The sequence below is a fragment of the Alternaria arbusti genome (genome assembly GCF_024043155.1).
Source record: "Alternaria arbusti strain BMP 1465 chromosome Unknown scaffold_31, whole genome shotgun sequence".
Classification (NCBI taxonomy): Eukaryota; Fungi; Ascomycota; class Dothideomycetes; order Pleosporales; family Pleosporaceae; genus Alternaria; species Alternaria arbusti.
This window is the reverse complement of record NW_026249971.1, coordinates 151,323-168,324: the sequence shown is the minus strand read 5'-3', so window position 1 is coordinate 168,324 and position 17,002 is coordinate 151,323. Positions and strand designations below refer to the sequence as shown.

Genomic DNA, 17,002 nt, shown 5'->3' with positions numbered 1-17,002 from the left:
TGCCTATTCTCTGTCGTCACACATAGTATCATCGAACACTCCGATCAATCCATCTTACTCTACACCACTTCTCACTACCAAGCTATCCGCAAAACGACCAGCCATGCATCTCGCTGCCCTCCTCTCCCTCGCTGCTCTCCCATTTCTAGCGAGCGGCCTTCCAACGGCCGAAACAGAGGCCACGCATCTGGTCCCCCGTGCTTCCGACGCCGGCTACATCTACTATGAACCAGGCGGTATACCCGATCATCTAAGTCATAGAGCCCCCCTGATAGCCAACGGTGGTTTTTCGCCAAACTTTCCTGGACAGGCCAGTACCTGCACAGTATTTGCAGGCTATAGATGCCGATTTTTCCGGTAAGTTATTATCGTGCTGTGCACTATACTACGCGGCTGGGTTCTCTATTGTATTGTGGGCAATGTGAGATCAAGGTTCTTGGAGCTGGTTACTGACAGAACGTGTGATAGGGACAATAACTGCAAAGGCCTCATTGGTGGGGTTGAAGGGCTGCCTTCTCCTGGAGGAGGGCTCTATCAAAAAGCTAGGTCCGCCACTTGCTGGCGTGGGTAGAGTGGTTGCAACCACTCGGAGAATCATTGCGATGGGAAGTCTCTCAAACGTACTCTGGAGAGCACAAGTGGATGGAACGGAACATATGGACGGTCATTTTACTGGTATATACGGAGCAGCACCAGAATGAACTACTTGTCGCATTCTACTACATCATCATTCCTTGACCTCACACTCAAACGCGATATCTAGCTAAGCCAACCCCAAACTCCTACCCAAACCAGCAGTGATACTGAAAGGACGTGACACGCCCCTCTGGATAGAACCCCATCTCATACCTCCAGTTCCTTCCCAAGTTCGGAACAATCTTAACCCGTACATCAACAACTCTCCCCCTCTCCCTGCTCTTCTCCACAAAATCCTCAGCCCAATTCTGAGCAGCGTCAATCAAACCAGTCCAAGTCGGACTAAAATTTGGCTTGATATCGCTGTCGTGTCCCTTGAGATCGGCGTAGTAATACTCATTACCATCAACGCACACCAAATCCAACTTCTCGAGACCCGTAGAACCCAATACATTCGCAAGGTCCGCCATATCCCCAAACGTCGCTTCATTAACCAAACGCGACGTCTTCTCGCCCTGCGACTCCTCATCCGTCATCTGCTTCTTCAAAAACATACTCCCCGGGACACCAGTAGTAAGACTTTTCAGCCCGGGACATCTCTTCACAACATCAACAACACTTCCAGCGCGGTACCAAGCAGGACTCAACCGGGGTACATGCGCAGTCTCCCGCACAGTCCCTATCTCGAGATGCTGGATGCAGCTCCATGCGCTGGACGGCATACCGACCATCCACAGTTCCAGGTTGATCACGTCGTTGACGGCGATGGTGGTGTGGCGCAGATACACCTCAGAAGCTTCTTGGTTGATTTGACGGTTTAGGCGTAGGTAGGGTGGGAGGCGGGAGCTGAGAGGCGGTAGAGGGGATGGGTCGCTAGGTTGGGCGTATTGGAGTTTTGGGGGCAGGGAGGTGAGGAGGTGGGTGTAGATCTCGTCGCGGATTTCGCGGGGGAAGAGGGTGAGGAAGGGGTGGGTGCTGGACTTGTGTTGTGTTTCCATTTTGGAGGAAGTCGGGTTGGAGGGATTAGGGCGTAAGCCACTGCTCGTGTTGAACGATACCTAGATATATGTTTTGGGCTAATGGTGAAGAGCTCGAAATGTATGAGCAGGTTGCAGCAGAGTTATATGGTCATAGCCGTGGTGGCTGTGGGACGTTGTCAAGTTGGTTCAAAGTGGCGGCGCAATTTCCATCTACCGGTGAGCAGCATTTGGCTGATATTAGCAGGCATCTGCACAGCGCACCTGCCTCGCTCATTTTCCTCGTAGATGTGTCCTGGGGAAAGGCCCGATGGAAGGTTGGAGGGAAGGTTCTGTCAACAGTCGCAACTGCCTGACCCGTAACTGCGCCACATTGCACCGCCACAAGTCCCAGAACTGCTGCCTACTCAACTCGCAGGATTGATCTAATCCATCTCAAAACTCCATCAAGAAAACACCAAAAACAATGAGCATGGAAAACACCTCCACCAAACCCCCCAAAATGCTCGACCTAGCAACCCGCCGCCGCATCTGCGAAGACACAATAACCCGCTCGTCCTCCATCGCATCCTCCACCCTTAACGGCTCCCTAAACAGCTACTTCATCCCCACCCAACTCCCTCCTCTATCAAAAACACTCCCCACATACCCATCCCACCCCGCACTACCTCCAGTCAAAATCCACAACAGCGACGCCTTCGCCCTCGCGCGCTCCCTCCCCAGCACCTCCAAACCCGGCATCTTGAACCTAGCCTCCGACGCCGAACCCGGCGGCGGCTGGCGCTTCACACTATCTTCCACGCAGGAAGAAGCCCTGTGTTATTCATCCACGTTGTATGCGACGTTGAAACCGGAATGGTATCCGTGGGCTAATACGGGGCCGGGGTGTGTGGCTGGTGTTGTGTCGCCCGATGTCGTCGTGTTTAGGGATACGCTTGATAATGGGCTTGTTGAGTTACCTGCGGATCAAAGGTTTGTGGTTGCTGTTATGACGGTTGCGGGGCCGCGGTTTCCTGCTGTTGTGACGGAGGGGGAGGGGGAGGTGGTGTTTAAGGAGGAGAGTGTTGTTGAGGAGGTACGGGAGAAGGTTAGGTTGGTGTTAAGGATGGCGGCGGGGGAGGGTGTAGGGAGGTTGGTACTTGGGGCGATGGGTTGTGGGGCTTATGGGTGTCCGCCTAGGGCTGTGGCAAAGGAGATGAAGGGCGTGTTGGGGGAGGAAGAGTTTGAGGGGTGGTTTGAGAGTGTGGATTTTGCGGTTTATGCTAAAGGCCCGGCGGGGATGAGGAATTTGGAGGCTTTTAGAGAGGTTTTTGGAGGGGAGTGAGTATGGAGGGTTCGATGGGGATGCAACTGGTCGTTGCATTGTAGATTGTATGTACATGTTGGTAAAGGTAAAATAGATACAGAGAAGATAAATGTGTGGCCTTTCAACTCGCCAAGGCCTCAAGCCTTACACGCACTTCCAACCCACTCTAGATCTTACCAACACCAGCAGTGTTAGCAACATTCGAGCTCGCCGCCGAAGCACCAGCGACAGTCTTTCCCTGGAAGTTAACCAAGAAATCCGTCTGGGTACCACTGAAACTTCCACTGCTTCCAAACGAGTTAAGTTGGCAAGTGTGTCCAAGATAGGTCTGGCACACACCGTTTGCGCCCGTTGAAGGCGCAGAAAACAACTGCCCCTTATTGTTAAGCAGCGGCGTGTTGACATTCTGAAACACGTTTCCCTCGGCAACAACCATACCGCCCGCTTCAATATCAAAGGCATGACCCGTGTTGCTATAGAAATAGTTGTTTACCGCATGGAGCAGCGTGTTGCCCTGTCCACCGACCTTCGGGCTGCGGCCAGAGGTGTGGTGGATGTAGTTGCCCTTCATGGTGATGAGATCGCTGCCGCCGAGGAGGAGGATGCTCCAGTAGTGGCGGCCGTCGCAGGAAGCGGACCAGGAGGTGCTGCCGTCGAATTCTGTGTTGCTGATTGTTACACGGCCCGAGGCGCCGTAGCCGGCTACGAACATTTGGCGGCCGATGAGGGAGATTTTGACGTGGTCTGCAGGGGTTGTTAGAAGTGGGAGGGGTTAGGATGGGAGGGAGTGGACGTACCGATCCAGACGAGGTCCGACTTGTCGAGGGTGATGGCGTCGCCGCCCCAGATGTACTGTGGGTTGAGCTCGGTGATGTGAATGTTTTGGATGATGATGTTCTGTGCTCCGTTGGCGATGCGGAGACCTTTGCCACGGATGACACCCTTGTTGCCAACACCGATGAGGGACTTGTTGGAGCCTAGGTTGATGGCAGTTACACCGGCATTGTCGTACTTGACCTGGACAGACGTAGCGCCTGCTCCAGCGTTTCCGTTGTCACACCAGTTGGCAGAGTTGATGGCGTCTTGACCTCCGTTGCCAGGGCATTTGTTGGATGCGGGACGGCAGCCGGTGGCTGTTGTAGTTCCCTCAGTACCCTTGAAGTTGAACTCTCGGTCGAGTACGATACAGCGGGCAGTGCTGTCGCTGAGCCAGGTCTTCAGCTGGGCTACCGAGGAAGGTACAACACAGGCTGCATTGCCACCTCCCGTAGTACCTCTTCCGAAGCCCTCAGGTGTGCCTTTGACTCCGTATGATTGCCTCTCTCCAAGAACGGCGGCGCTGGCTGTGTACGCGCCTGCGAGCGCAAGAATAGAAAGCTTCATAGTGAAAGAAGAATGAATGATGCTTTCCTGAAGCAAGACCAAGGCTTAATAAGTAGAAAGAGTGGCTTGATACTGTAGATAGTCCTTTACCGGTGGCACATCTGCCCTTTAAAAGCAATTGCCATGCTAGCTAGAAGAGTACCCCTCTGGAAGAATCCTCGGCAACCATGCCGGCATCGAGATACCTCTGATGTTGAGGAGAGTAGTTTCTGCGCCTTAGTGTTGATTTCCTCCATTAGCAGCGCGGAAGGACCAGCGCTTGGTGATGATAGGGGCATGGTAAAGCACCAGCTCATGGCGCTAACGCACGCTCCAAATGACAGCGGCGCGCAGTCAAGAACGCCACAGGGACTGTGAGTAGTTTGACAGCTATCCAGATCCCTGCAATCTCGTTCTCTTCAGGTACTGTTGCCGGTATGCTATCATTGTGCTAGGGACCGTGAACATGTTTGCCCTGCTTCTGGAAGTTGGATCATTTCGGCTGTCGCGCTCGAGCCCTGATGAATCCTGTTCTTGGAAACAGACGTGGGACCATTGTTACCGGACGTTCCTAATCGCGCGACTTAGGTGTTGACGGTGTCTGCCCAGGTGTTCGCACGTGTAGTCGATGAACGTGTAATCCACGTCGGACCGAATGACTACACCACACTGCTGTTAGGTCGTAACCTAGTCGCTCATCTTTTCGCGATCAGCCTCGAGCTAATCGCTGGTCAGTTGATCTGGCTTCATATAGAGATAGCGCTTGAGCGGTGGAAGAATAATGCAGACCTCGGCGTTCTCTTCGGAACGGGTAGGGCGGATGGCAGACCCTGGGCTAGCACGTTTCGTCTCTCCGCACTTTGGTAGACCTGCGCTAGCGTAGCATATGCCGGCGCTACAAGCACACCAAGCACATCTCGGCAATGTTTTGCCCGGTCTTAGACATGTCGGTGTTTGAGTTGCCAGTATCCTGGCCATGCCCTCTGTGCATGTCTGATTCACGGAACAGTAATACCGTCTTTAAGAATGTGATGCTGCAAATGATCCAAGGTTGCCCCGGGAGCAGCAATGTCAGGCGTATTCGCTTGCTTTGCGACTATTATGCACGGAAGCTGGTATCCGCACCTGTCAAGTGTCGGAAGAACATTCACGCGCGTAGCTCGTCGGAGTTTTAGATGACAGGACGCGATGGATGGAGACTGCAAGGTGGATTTAAATGTCCGTAACCCACTTCCACATGGCTACCGATTGTTCGTACGACGAGTTGAGTAATCGAAAGTCTGACTGCGACTGTTCATATATTTAGTCTTTGTAACATCGTAAATGACTTGTATTTCATGTACTCATAGCCACTCATACTCCGGTCTTATGCATCAAGCCCAGCCACGACTGTCATCGTCATGAGACTTGAGGAAACGCCCTTAATCAGCTCGACTGACATATTTATACATACTCTCTGTCCGCACAGCTCTGGATCATGCCCTTGTTGGTCGCGTCGTACTCAACCAAGTCGATCTTGCCGTCCTTCTCGACAGTGTTTGCCTGGACGAAGACCTTCCTGGGTGTCTTCTTCTTAAGCACGGCCGGCCTGACCATGTTCTCGTAGAAGGGCTCAACAGTGGTGATCTCGTCGTACATCCTCTTACCAGCTGCGTAGTCTGCAGTGGCCTTGTAGATGTGCAGCTTCTGGAGGTAGTCATTTACGGCAGGGCGACCTAGATCCAGAATACGATCACGCTCAAGGCGGATGGTCAGGTCGGAGAGATCGTCCTTTTCCCATTCCAGCTGGCAGAACTCGACACCGGCATTGAGGAATGTGCGCAAGATGGAGAAGCGAGCTTGCATGTGGGCTTGACCCCACTTCCTGCTCTTGGGATCCCAGAACTCTAGAGCTGCGATACCAGCGCGGGCCATCTGAAGGTATGCTGTGAAGAGAACGTCGCCGGCCTCACTGTTCATGTCGGCCTTGCCGTCACCAAAACCGAACAGTTGCAAGATGGGGAATTCGCAAGAGAGCGCCATGGCGACGCATTCGGCACGGCACTCCTCGTAGGAAGCAGCGATGGTGCCGAATGTTGATCCCCAAGTCTGGCCTGGCTTGTACCAAGACTTTATCGGCTGGCCGCTTAGTGGTGAGATTGGAGGGTTCTCTTTGTCGAAGTTGAAGACGCCTGGCTCCGTCTCCTGGAGAAGCTTACCACAACCATGGCCTAGCAGCTCGTGGAGACCGACCTGGACCTCGAACGCAGGGTCTCGGTACTTTTGGTACGTGGCCAGGTCTTTGTCTTTTATGAAGGGAACAGCCTCGTTTGGTGCCTTTGCAGAGAGGATGTTGCCAAGCGATACGTTCTTGAAGCCGAAGTTCTGCCGAATGTCATCATAGTTGGGGATGTTGATTCCGGCAGGGATGCTGTTGATGTTAGATGAGGTCACAGAACAACGTGGGAAGTTTTTCTGACTTACCCACTGCCCGCAAATGTCAGCACCTCGAGCGAGGTGAAGTCAGGGCTAAGGAACTTGTCCTTCTCGAACGACTTGTCCCACGGTAGCAGAGGGATGTACTGTGGCGCGGTCTCGACCAACTTGCCAAAGGCTCGCGTCCGTTCCTTGTTGACCATGGCAACGAAGCCTTCCCACTCGCCACGGATGCCGTGTGGGTCGCGGTATGTCTCGATGAATCCGATGTCCGATTCCACCTGAGGTCCCTTGTCTTGGACCCATGCCTTTTGGCTTTCCTTGAAGGCCTGGAGTGACCCTGTCCTGAAGCTCTTGGAGTATTCCTCCATCATCTTGATCTCGTGGTCATTGGCTGCGTATTTCTTCGCCTGCTCAATGTGGTGCGCGATGGTGTCCATCTCCTTGGAGTAGTCACCAAAGACCAGCTTCACCTTGCTGCCATCGTCCATTGTCCACTCGCTTTCTTTCAGATCGCGTTGTTCTGCTGATGGGTTATCCGAGGCTGAAGCAATAAGAACCTCGTATCCATCCTTAGCCTTCTTGATCCTTGTGTTCTCCGGAAGCAGTCCTTTGCCTTCGAGGAAATCGCTCACGCTGGAGATCTGTTCGCTGGTGATGTCGGGGCTGTCGGGGTAGTAGGTTGAGATGTGTCCCGCACCGGGGTAGCCCAGATGCAGCTTTCCCACATCGTCGCCAGCATATATGGCGTCCTTGAACTTTTCGTATATGGCCAATGTGTCTTTGGAGGCGGTCGCGAGTGCCTTCAGCTGGCGCGGATCGAGGCGGGGTACGAACTTGCTGTCTCCGAACGACTTGAAGTTGCCTAGGTTGCCTAGAAACTGCGCTGAGTAATCGAGGTATGCGTCAATCTCTTCTTGTGAGAGACCTGTGTCTTTGGCGAGGGAAGCATAGTCGCCCTTGGCGTGCTTGTGGAGGGCGACGATGAAGTCGTAAATGTGCTCGGATTCGGGGGAGACTTGGCGGAGGACGACGCGTGTTCCGGCGAAGCAGGCTCTGTGGTATGTGTCAGTTACTGTATCATATACTGCTGAGGCATATGTATGTCCTACACTGAGAGATGGTGGGCGTAGAGCTTCTCCTTGTCGCTGAGCGCATCGAAGTGAGGCTTGATGGTCAGAGGCACGACAGTGGGCGGGCTATCGGCCAAGTACTGCTTGAGCGTCTCGGAGTCTATAGTGGCGGTCATGTCGTTGGTGGTAGTTGAGGTTGAGAGTCGTCTGGTGAGCTCCAAGGGCATCGGCGGGGGGCTGATGCGGGCCCAGTAGCATGGGCGTGGGGTAGCTGCACGTGTCTCATCTGCGGTCGTGGCAGGTTCGCGCCTCACTGCCGCGCGCCATAGGCCAATTCGCCCACTCGTGAGCCTCCTTCCAAGAGGCTGCAACAGACGCGGCTTAGCAAGCATCATTGTCAGACGTTTTCGCTCTATCATCGTACTAGAGTATCGATTCCTCTTTTCGCTCGCTTAGCTGGCGCAAATTCCCGCCGAGGTGTTTCCTCCCCGACGCGTCACGGTCGTGCCTTCTCCAATACCCGTCAACGCCATTGTTCATCCCACCAACACTCTTGCCGTCGACAAAATCGCCAACACCATCCATTGGGTCTCGAATCGTTTTCACAATGGACGACATTCCTAACGAATTGCTCATCCACATTGTTGACCAACTAAGAGGCCCAAAGACCTGGTCAGAACCAGCAGACTACAGCCGAATGCACGCCCTTGCGGCTCTTTGCTCCGTCTCAAAGAAGCTGCACCAGATTGCTAGACCATTACTCTACGAATCGATAGACCTACTCCCAAATGACGGTGTTCTGACCCAGTCTCAAAGACTTTTTGCTCGTCTCCAAGAGCAGCCAAGCCTTCCCTTCGAGATCAAAGCCCTTCGACAGAAGATGCGTGCTAGGCCGAGAGAGGACGGCGAGAACCGTATGCGCGTCCGCGATGAGTACACGAATGACACTATAAGAGACTTGAGAGCCTTTGGGCTAGGCACGGAAGACGCCTCAGCACTCGTGGGCCGTTGGCTAGGGTACGAAGACTTATACTTCGCTCTCGTGGCATTTCGGACACCGAACTTAGAGCGTCTATGGGTACGGTTGGACGGTTTCTACCAAGGGATCTATGAAGAGTGTAATAATACCCTTCTCGAGGGCATAGGTCGTATGGCTATGGACGTAAGTCGGCTTCACACTCACCGTTTTGACAATCTCAAGATCTTGCATTTCGAATTCTCCAATTCACCGGACATGCCCGCGCGGTATGCGTTCCCGTTGTTACTCCTTCCCAACTTGGATGAGCTTACTCTTGTCGCGTTGGGCGGCTATGTCAACATTCCTGAGAATGAACATTACGCCGTTCTCGAATACGACGCCGACGACGGCTTGACCATTTTCGACAGCCCTTGGTCGTGGCCAGTACACTCATCGCCTATCACCAAGCTCTCGCTATTCAAACCAGTTATCTCTGAGAACGCGGTCAAAAATATGATAATTGCGTGCAAAGGTCTGGAGCGATTTGAATGCTTTCACCCACTGCGTTCCAGCACGGACGATCAGTGGTTTGGGGGTCTCGTTTCTGCGCTGAACAATCACATCGAGAGTCTTCAAAATTTATCGTTAGTGTGTAGGGAACATCGGCTCTCGTTAGAGAACACTGGCATGGCTCAGCTCGATAGTCTCCACGGATTCACCAACTTGGACTCGGTCAGGGTCTCTTTGTCTCTGGTTTCAGATCCGGGGGAAACTCTGAGTGCTCGAAATCTGCCTGCTTTCTTCCCGCCAAGCATCACATCACTGCACATCCACTATCCCCGTGAGCCAAACGACGAAGCCGGCCAACAACTTCTCGATGTTCTCACCGCGCACAAGGACGGTACATTACCGTCGCTGAAAGATGTACACATCGCCTGGGTATACTACCAACGCGGAAAGGATGAATTTGATCTGCTAGAACGACTTCAGTCGCTGGTACAGATCAAAGAGCAATACGAGACATCATCAATCACGTTTGACATTACGTTGACAATCAGAGACGACAGAGGTAAGTGGCCGTTGGTTAGGCGATCATCAAGCGGTGCTAATGTTTACTAGGGACCAGAAATAAATGGCCCAAGCTGGCCAGTCTAGGACTTGTCATGAACGGGACGTACCTGAGCACTGATCCCTGGGATGAATTTGACCAGCCCTACCATGAATCTAACGAGACAAGTGTCTTTGTTGATTTTACGACTTCTCCTGCTCGCTACACGGTGCAAGAACTACAGGATGATCGAGATCACTTATCTTTCTGGTGAACCCGCAATTTGTATACGAGGGGCCCCGGGGTATACTTAACACTCTTGTCAGCTTCGTTTCCCGGTCCTGAAACATGCTCATCTGGCCCGACGTGAACCGGCTCACGATCACGATATTTTCAACCCGTCGGTCTCCTGGAGTCGAGGTCCAGTGTCGCGCGTATAGACGTCGATTGCGCAAATGTCGCCATCTTCCATATCTGTCAATACACCTTGGCCCTATCCTCAGCTCCTTAATGACTATGCGACTTCAAGACAGCCTCTTCAGCGATTTCAAGTCTGCGGAGATGTGCGGATATGAAACTTCCAGCGCTTCTTACAGCCACTTCGCACAATCCTTTCATACCCCTCCTCTCATCAACAATACGACATCGAGAGACTAGGCCACCAAAGCCTCATCCTGGCTGTTGGCACAAGCATCAGCGTCATCTGCGTGTGATACGCTACTTGACATCGCATTCATTATGCTAGAAAGCTCCGGCACCGGGCATGGCGCCCTATTGCCTCTCTCATCACGAAAACATATTTATAGTTCTTGGTAGCTCCGGGCGCTGCAGCCACGGGCCACACGGTCGGTCGAGGACCCGCTTTCAAGATGCCAGCTATGCAGATTAGATGCACTGAAATCAATCTGGCGTTGATCGCTTGACAAGGACGAAGTTGGTTATGCTTGTTACTCTTGTGGTAACAAAGCACGTGCCGCCTGCACCAAGGTATTTTGAGGAGCAGAAGTCCACCAGATTTGTCGCCGTACTTCTAGTGCCCGGTCTTGCATATGCCGAACAAGTGTCTAACAGCAGTCATTCATCAAAACGGCTTGGAAATTCGGCTCACTGCGTGTGGCGTCATGGTATACCTTCTCAGCATCGCCGGATGCGTCCATGTTACCTAGAGACAGTTGCTCCCTCAGCCTGGTACCTGCCATAGATGGGCTAGCGCTGACTGTGGAACACCAAGAACATAATCTGACTAGTCAGCTATTCCCGGCACATCGGTCTGAGTTCATGTTGCGGCTCACAAGGCTGAGGCCGCAATCGCTAGCAATCCTACTCCGCTTAAGCTAGTCTGCCGCGAATGATGCTAAACGCTAGAGTACCCTGTCAGGCTAGATGCTGGGTGTAGCATAGATACGAAGCACTTTGCTCTATTCAGTTCTACTTCCTGACCTGTATGGGGGCGGTGTCAGCAATTCTTCCTTGGCGCAGAAAGCACCGCACAGCAAGGCTGAAAATCGAGGTATTCCGACCCGCCGCAGCATCCAACGCCAATGGCTTCAGACTCGTCAAAGATGGACGGAATTCCTGTTAAGGAAGCTTCTCGGACTATACAAGCTGTCGGCCAGATCACATCAACCACTTCAAGTACTCTAGAAGGACCGACTTCAAATGGACTCCAGATGCTCATGGCATACACATCGCAGGCGAGAATACGCACTTGGCACCTGTGCATAATGACTCGGCCCCAAAGCCACGGCGTCGAAGTCAACATGAGCTTTGATCATCGTTACAATTCCGGCGATGTCTCTTCATCACACCATCAGCACGCTATGCTATGTGATATTGGGGGGCCAGCATCGTTGATTGGTAAAGATGCATGCACAGTGCCTCTTGATGGCCGCAAGAGGCTCGAGTAAACCTCACATTCGCTTTCCCCTGCTCTGTCACGAATGTGCGGTCGGCAAATCCGACCCCCATGGGACTGAGTCTTAACATACTCATCCTGCAGGTCAGGCTGAACAAACGAACATAAGTAGGGCGTTGTGCTCGCAACGATGGAGCGAAATCCAGCCTGAGACTATCCTCGCTTCCTGAAATCTATCGACATCAGCTGGAGTTTCCCAGTCAAGTCCCCTCCAACGCCTACAGTTCATTTCTCTTGGGATTGATACCCTCCTGCCTTCTTTACTATGTCTTCCTTCACACTACAGAAAGCACTGCTATCCCTCCTGCTCCTAGCAAACGTCGCCATCGCCGTCCGCTTCAGTTTCACCATCCAGGAAGTACACGTCGGGGTCACCCGTGACTTGCAAGAAGACGACCTGCTTCTCGCCATCGCCTCAACGACAGGCAGCAACACCATCAAGAACTCTTGGCTTGTTGGCGAAGTTGAAGCCGATGCTATTGTTGCGGCAAATGACACCGTTAAGTACACGCAGGAGATCGATGTTCCCGATGCTGCTTCGAACCTGTCCGTGGCTATCGGTGGATTGAACACCGATGATGAGGATGAGGAATTGGCTTTCAGTAAGCAGTACATCGACACATGTCCCATCGCTGCTAATACTTCACTAGATTTCGTGGAAGGCATAGCCGCCGTCGCTGCCGCACTCCCCGGACCGCAAGCCCTCCCAGCTAAACTCCTCAGCATCGTGCTCGGTGTCATCGGAAACCCCTTGAACTGCACTGGTCCAGTCATAGTCGGCAATGCCCTGTATACCAAAGACCAGATGGACGAGCTCGAGCAGAACAAGCCCTCATGTGAGACCAAGGAATACGGATACGACACTCCATTCGCTTGCGCACCTACCGGTCAAAATTCGAGCTACAGTGTCACTTACTGCCTTGAGCGGCTTGACGCCAAGTCTGCGGCAGCGGCGAGCTCACCGAGTCTGGCTGCTCTTGTAATGAGCCTTGCGGTTGCTGTTGTCTACAGTGGTTTGTGAAAGCGCAGCCGGGGTGTCGAGTCGAACACCGCAAAGGAAGCTCGCTGAGATAGATTGCGTTTCAACAGGGTGGAGAAAGGCCAGGCAGGCGCCAAGTCACTCGGGATGTCACACCTCTTTCTTTGACTGTTTTGTTCTCCTTCGTAGATATTGGCCTTGTGGTTGACAGATACACCGTCGCTATAGCAGAATACTATGACTCTTTTTTTTGCCGAACTTGTTATCCTTAGGTAAAGCGCCCACTTAAAGATTGTTTTGCTTATTACAGGCCTCTTTGTCGGATATTCCTGCTACCACCTCGCATTGTAGGATGCAACACTTAAGTAGGTTCCAAAGGCGGATTGAAGGCCTGGGACAATTGAGCGAAGTCATGGATAGTAGACCAGAGAGCATCGAGCGACGAAAGACACTAATCAGTAGTCGGGGTGGTATCAGTCTCCCGATCTCAGGGAGTGAGGGCGGAGTCAAGTCTAGCGAGAAAGACTAGGGTATCAATTTACTATCTATTCATCATAAGCACATTACTCCAAGCCCTTAAAACTTAAGTATCAATCTCTGCCCTCAGGTTACCCCGTCCACGAGCGATCGCATCTCCCAGATCCATGTTTGAGGCTTGCCCACGCACACTCGAAATGAAGCGGCGTCCTCCATCCATGTTCTTCTTGTGCTTCTCTTCCTCCTCTGCATCCTTGATTTCTTGTAGTCGAACACGCTCGGCCCGCTGCTCCTCTAGTGATGTCGCCTCTGCTTGCATTGCAGCTAGGCGGTCAGCAGCGCTCTGACGGGCTTCCGTATCATCGACTTGTTTCTCGACGTGTCTCTCAACTTGTTTTCTCGGTGGTGTACGATCCCGTCGTCGGTATGTGTCGCGGTCGCGAAGATCGCCGCGATCCTCCCTCCGGCGTGGTGACCGAGTGCGGTCTCGTCGGCTGCTGTGTTTGCGGTATGGTGATCGTGAGCGGGATCTCGAGCGTCTACGATGGCTGTCACGGTGGCTGTCGCGATCGCGACGATCTTCTCGGTCTTCTCTCCTACGTGGCGACCGCGATCGGTGACGCCGACTGCTGTGTTTGTGCTCGCGTTCCCGACTCCGCTCCCTGTCCCGGTTCTTGTGTTTCTTTTCTCGCTCCTTCTCTTTCTCGCGCTTTTCGGCGTATTTAGCCTCTTTCTGCGCGTCCTTCATGGCCTTCAACTGCATCTCCATTTTCTGCTTCTGAATCATGAGGAGCGGGTCCTGGAGGACTTTCTTCTGTGTGTCGCGAGCAGTGTTCGCATTCGTGTCGGCCGTGGCGGCGTCGATGCCGACAGCAGCGCCCTTCTGAAGGCTTTGTGTATCATTCGACTTCAGCAGGTTGTCGATCCTGCGTTTGCCCAGAAGGTAGCCCTCGCGCTCCTCTGTGACGCCGGCATCGCCACTCGGGCCTGAATACATCCAGTCAACCCTTCGCTGTACGACCTTGCCGCCATTCTCAGCTTGCAGTCTCTGCAGCTGCTCGATTGCCGCTTCTTCTTCACGTTCCTTGCGCAACTTCTCGATCAGTTTGCGCTCCTCGAGCGCAGACTTCTCCTCCTTCCACACTCTTTCCTGGTTCTTGCGCAAGTGGGGATGCCACGACTTCTTCAAATTGAGATCTCCTCCCATGGCTGCGAGAGGTGTGGAGTGTGTGCAGGTAGGTGAAGTTGTTGGTGGGTTTGCGAGAAAGTTGTGACGCGCGAGTAGGTGTGTTCTTCGCTAGGATTGCGAGCAAGGTGTGATGCGCGGGCAGGTGAGTTAGTTGGTGGGTGTGGTCGGTGTGGATGTGAAAAGGTGATGGAGGCTGGCAGATGAGTTGCGCGACAAAGTGCCAAGGCGCTAGGTCAGGCCCCACCCAAAAGTTGACCTCCGCGACTTCTCCGCAAAAGTTTCGAGCGAACGAACGCGCCCGTATACAGTCCGAATATCCACGTCACGACAGGCGTTTCCCGATCGAAAGACGATTACGTACTCCGATAAGAGTCTATCATATTGCTATCCGTAAAACAAGTACTTCCCGCGCAACAATGGCGACGCGCAAACGAAACGAATACCTCGACGTTGAGGAAAGCGAAGATGAGGAGAGAGGCTATGACTCCGAGGAGGAGAGCAGAGCGCGCATGTTACTCACATCAAAGCGGCAAAAAATAGATCACGTCTCCGACTCCGAGGGCGATGCGGAGGAACTGGAAGATGGTGAAGAACAAGACTTCAACGAAGACGATGCCGAAGATGGAGAAGACGAAGATGAGCAGCACGCACCGAAGCGCTTCGCCTCCAAGAGCGCCGAACTAGCACATCTCGAGAAACTCGCTGCGTCCCTTCCCTCTGAAATGAGGTTACAGACCACGAAACTCGGGAAGGCTCTGCCACCCTCATCACTCAAGAAAGACAAGTCCGGCGTTATATACCTCTCGCGCGTCCCGCCCTTCATGAAGCCAGCCGTAATGCGCTCCCTCCTAACACCCTACGGCGCCGTAGGCCGCATATTCCTCACCCCAGAGGACAGTACATCGCGCACCCAGCGCCTGCGCAACGGCGGCACGCGTCGCAAGCTCTTCCTCGACGGCTGGGTCGAATTCCTACACAAGCGCGACGCCAAGTTCGTTGCCGAGAACCTGAATGCGCAAACAATGGGCGGCAAGAAGAGGGGCAGGTGGCATGACGAAGTGTGGAATATCCGGTACTTGAGCGGCGTTAAGTGGCACAACCTGGTCGAGCAGATCCAGAACGAGAACGCAGAGCGCGCGGCAAGACTCAGGTTCGAGATTTCGCAGGGCAAGAAGGAGAACAAGGCGTTCTTGGAGAACGTGGAGAGAGGCAAGATGGCTAGTGGTATTGAGGCTACAAGGCGAAAGAGAGGAGAGGATGTCGATGGTGATAATGCAGCGACTGAGGCAACAGCCGCGGTACAAGAGGTAGATGGCAAGCCAAAGAGACGGAAGGGAAGACTCGAGTTCTCGCAGCATACGGCTACGAGCAAGGCGATGAAGAAGCCTGAGCCGGGTCAGGACGTGAATAGGGTGTTGAGTAGTATGATGTAGAGCGATGCGCATGATATCCAGGAATACGAGTATATTTCAGACTTAAATCAACGTCCTCAGCCGTATCTATGATGAAAGTGTGTGCCGTAACGTAATAGTAATAACGCCAAATCCCCAATGCCTTTTCGCATCAAATAACGCCGGCCCTTGGGAGCACAATGCCAGGGTATAAGTACAGTATCGTTTTCTCGCCCCGGTTATATCGCCGTTCCTCGCTCGAAGCTGTCCCGTATCTCGCTCGTGTATTTGTTGTAGAAGCGCGAGAGCTTGTCGTTGAACTGCTTGTTCTTCTGGTTGATGTACGTGACATCGCCCATATCCTCTGAGTCGCGGATGCCTCTCGCTGCCCTGGCCTTCAACCTGGCGCGCTCGCCCTTCTCTAGATCCTCTACTAGTCTGTCCACGGCTTCCTTCGATGGCTTGTGATCGTGGCTGTACGCTTCGTCGACTGGTGTATTTATGCGTCCTTGGTTGTCGACGGTGTAGATTTCCCCGGCATCCGTTTCGACGAGTTGTAGGAGTCCGGAGGATACTTGCGACTGCAATTTCCTTGCCTTCTCCTCGGCATACGCCTCCAGATCAACCTTGCTCATCTGACCAATCTGCCTCTTGTACACCTTGTTCGCCTCGTTCCTGTAGTCCGCAAACGCGACTCCCTCCCGGTTCTTTGACTTCTTCTTGAGCCTCTTGTCCCAGCTCTCGCTCTCTTCAACTGTGTAGTCCCAATTCCTCTTGCGCTCGAAATCAGGGTCTTCGGATTTGAGGAGTTTGTACGAGGCCTTTTCGTTCAAAGCACCAAGTTTGGAAATTTGCGCGAGGCGAGAACTGCGGTCTTCGGCGTCGCGAACCTCGCGCTCTGTCTCTTTACGCCCGTTTACTTTGGCTGCTTGGAGCGCTTTGAAGCGGGCCATTCGCGCAGCGAGGGCAGCTTTCGGGTCGGGGTTTGTAGTTGCACTGAGAGAGCTATCTTGCGTCGACGCAGCTTCGTGGACTGTGATCGCATCTTGCGCTGCCGCTCCATTCGCGCTCATGGTGTCTGATGCTTCGGCCTTTTCGACTTTCGGCGGTACGGATACGGTAGTAACCTCCTCTTCGACGTTTTGAGGGGCTTCGGGTGCGGGCGCTACTTCGTCTACTTTTGCTAGGTCGGCCATGGTGGGTTGTTGTTGCTGTGAGGGCAGTCGCTCCTCCGCGAAATGTTGGATTGACGACTGCCAAGACACTAGCGTGGCTT

The 17,002-nt window shown here is 53.3% G+C and overlaps 8 protein-coding genes across 8 annotated transcripts; 3 read left to right on the top strand and 5 right to left on the bottom strand.

Moving 5' to 3' along the window:
• Nucleotides 1-782: 782 nt before the first annotated feature.
• Nucleotides 783-1,634, bottom strand: J4E86_011248 (uncharacterized protein; the record flags this gene model as incomplete). The annotated part of the gene is made up of 1 exon (XM_051451742.1): nucleotides 783-1,634. The coding sequence occupies one exon, from the start codon at nucleotides 1,632-1,634 to the stop codon at nucleotides 783-785; it is 852 nt and encodes a 283-aa protein (XP_051297137.1).
• Nucleotides 1,635-3,085: 1,451 nt separating this feature from the next.
• Nucleotides 3,086-4,302, bottom strand: J4E86_011247 (uncharacterized protein; the record flags this gene model as incomplete). The annotated part of the gene is made up of 2 exons (XM_051451741.1): nucleotides 3,086-3,663; nucleotides 3,717-4,302. The coding sequence occupies 2 exons, from the start codon at nucleotides 4,300-4,302 to the stop codon at nucleotides 3,086-3,088; spliced, it is 1,164 nt and encodes a 387-aa protein (XP_051297136.1).
• Nucleotides 4,303-5,724: 1,422 nt separating this feature from the next.
• On the bottom strand, nucleotides 5,725-7,945 carry J4E86_011246 (uncharacterized protein; the record flags this gene model as incomplete). The annotated part of the gene is made up of 3 exons (XM_051451740.1): nucleotides 5,725-6,691; nucleotides 6,745-7,752; nucleotides 7,809-7,945. 3 exons carry the CDS (start codon nucleotides 7,943-7,945, stop codon nucleotides 5,725-5,727), a joined length of 2,112 nt encoding a protein of 703 aa, XP_051297135.1.
• Nucleotides 7,946-8,376: 431 nt separating this feature from the next.
• J4E86_011245 (uncharacterized protein) lies at nucleotides 8,377-10,049 on the top strand (the record flags this gene model as incomplete). Its single annotated transcript, XM_051451739.1, has 3 exons — nucleotides 8,377-8,931; nucleotides 8,971-9,796; nucleotides 9,847-10,049. The coding sequence occupies 3 exons, from the start codon at nucleotides 8,377-8,379 to the stop codon at nucleotides 10,047-10,049; spliced, it is 1,584 nt and encodes a 527-aa protein (XP_051297134.1).
• A 1,906-nt stretch (nucleotides 10,050-11,955) lies between these two features.
• Nucleotides 11,956-12,711, top strand: J4E86_011244 (uncharacterized protein; the record flags this gene model as incomplete). The annotated part of the gene is made up of 2 exons (XM_051451738.1): nucleotides 11,956-12,292; nucleotides 12,341-12,711. The coding sequence occupies 2 exons, from the start codon at nucleotides 11,956-11,958 to the stop codon at nucleotides 12,709-12,711; spliced, it is 708 nt and encodes a 235-aa protein (XP_051297133.1).
• A 541-nt stretch (nucleotides 12,712-13,252) lies between these two features.
• J4E86_011243 (uncharacterized protein) lies at nucleotides 13,253-14,353 on the bottom strand (the record flags this gene model as incomplete). The annotated part of the gene is made up of 1 exon (XM_051451737.1): nucleotides 13,253-14,353. One exon carries the CDS (start codon nucleotides 14,351-14,353, stop codon nucleotides 13,253-13,255), a length of 1,101 nt encoding a protein of 366 aa, XP_051297132.1.
• A 398-nt stretch (nucleotides 14,354-14,751) lies between these two features.
• Nucleotides 14,752-15,768, top strand: ESF2 (RNA-binding ATPase activator esf2; the record flags this gene model as incomplete). Its single annotated transcript, XM_051451736.1, has 1 exon — nucleotides 14,752-15,768. One exon carries the CDS (start codon nucleotides 14,752-14,754, stop codon nucleotides 15,766-15,768), a length of 1,017 nt encoding a protein of 338 aa, XP_051297131.1.
• Nucleotides 15,769-15,965: 197 nt separating this feature from the next.
• Nucleotides 15,966-16,922, bottom strand: J4E86_011241 (uncharacterized protein; the record flags this gene model as incomplete). Its single annotated transcript, XM_051451735.1, has 1 exon — nucleotides 15,966-16,922. One exon carries the CDS (start codon nucleotides 16,920-16,922, stop codon nucleotides 15,966-15,968), a length of 957 nt encoding a protein of 318 aa, XP_051297130.1.
• Between the last annotated feature and the right edge of the window lie 80 nt (nucleotides 16,923-17,002).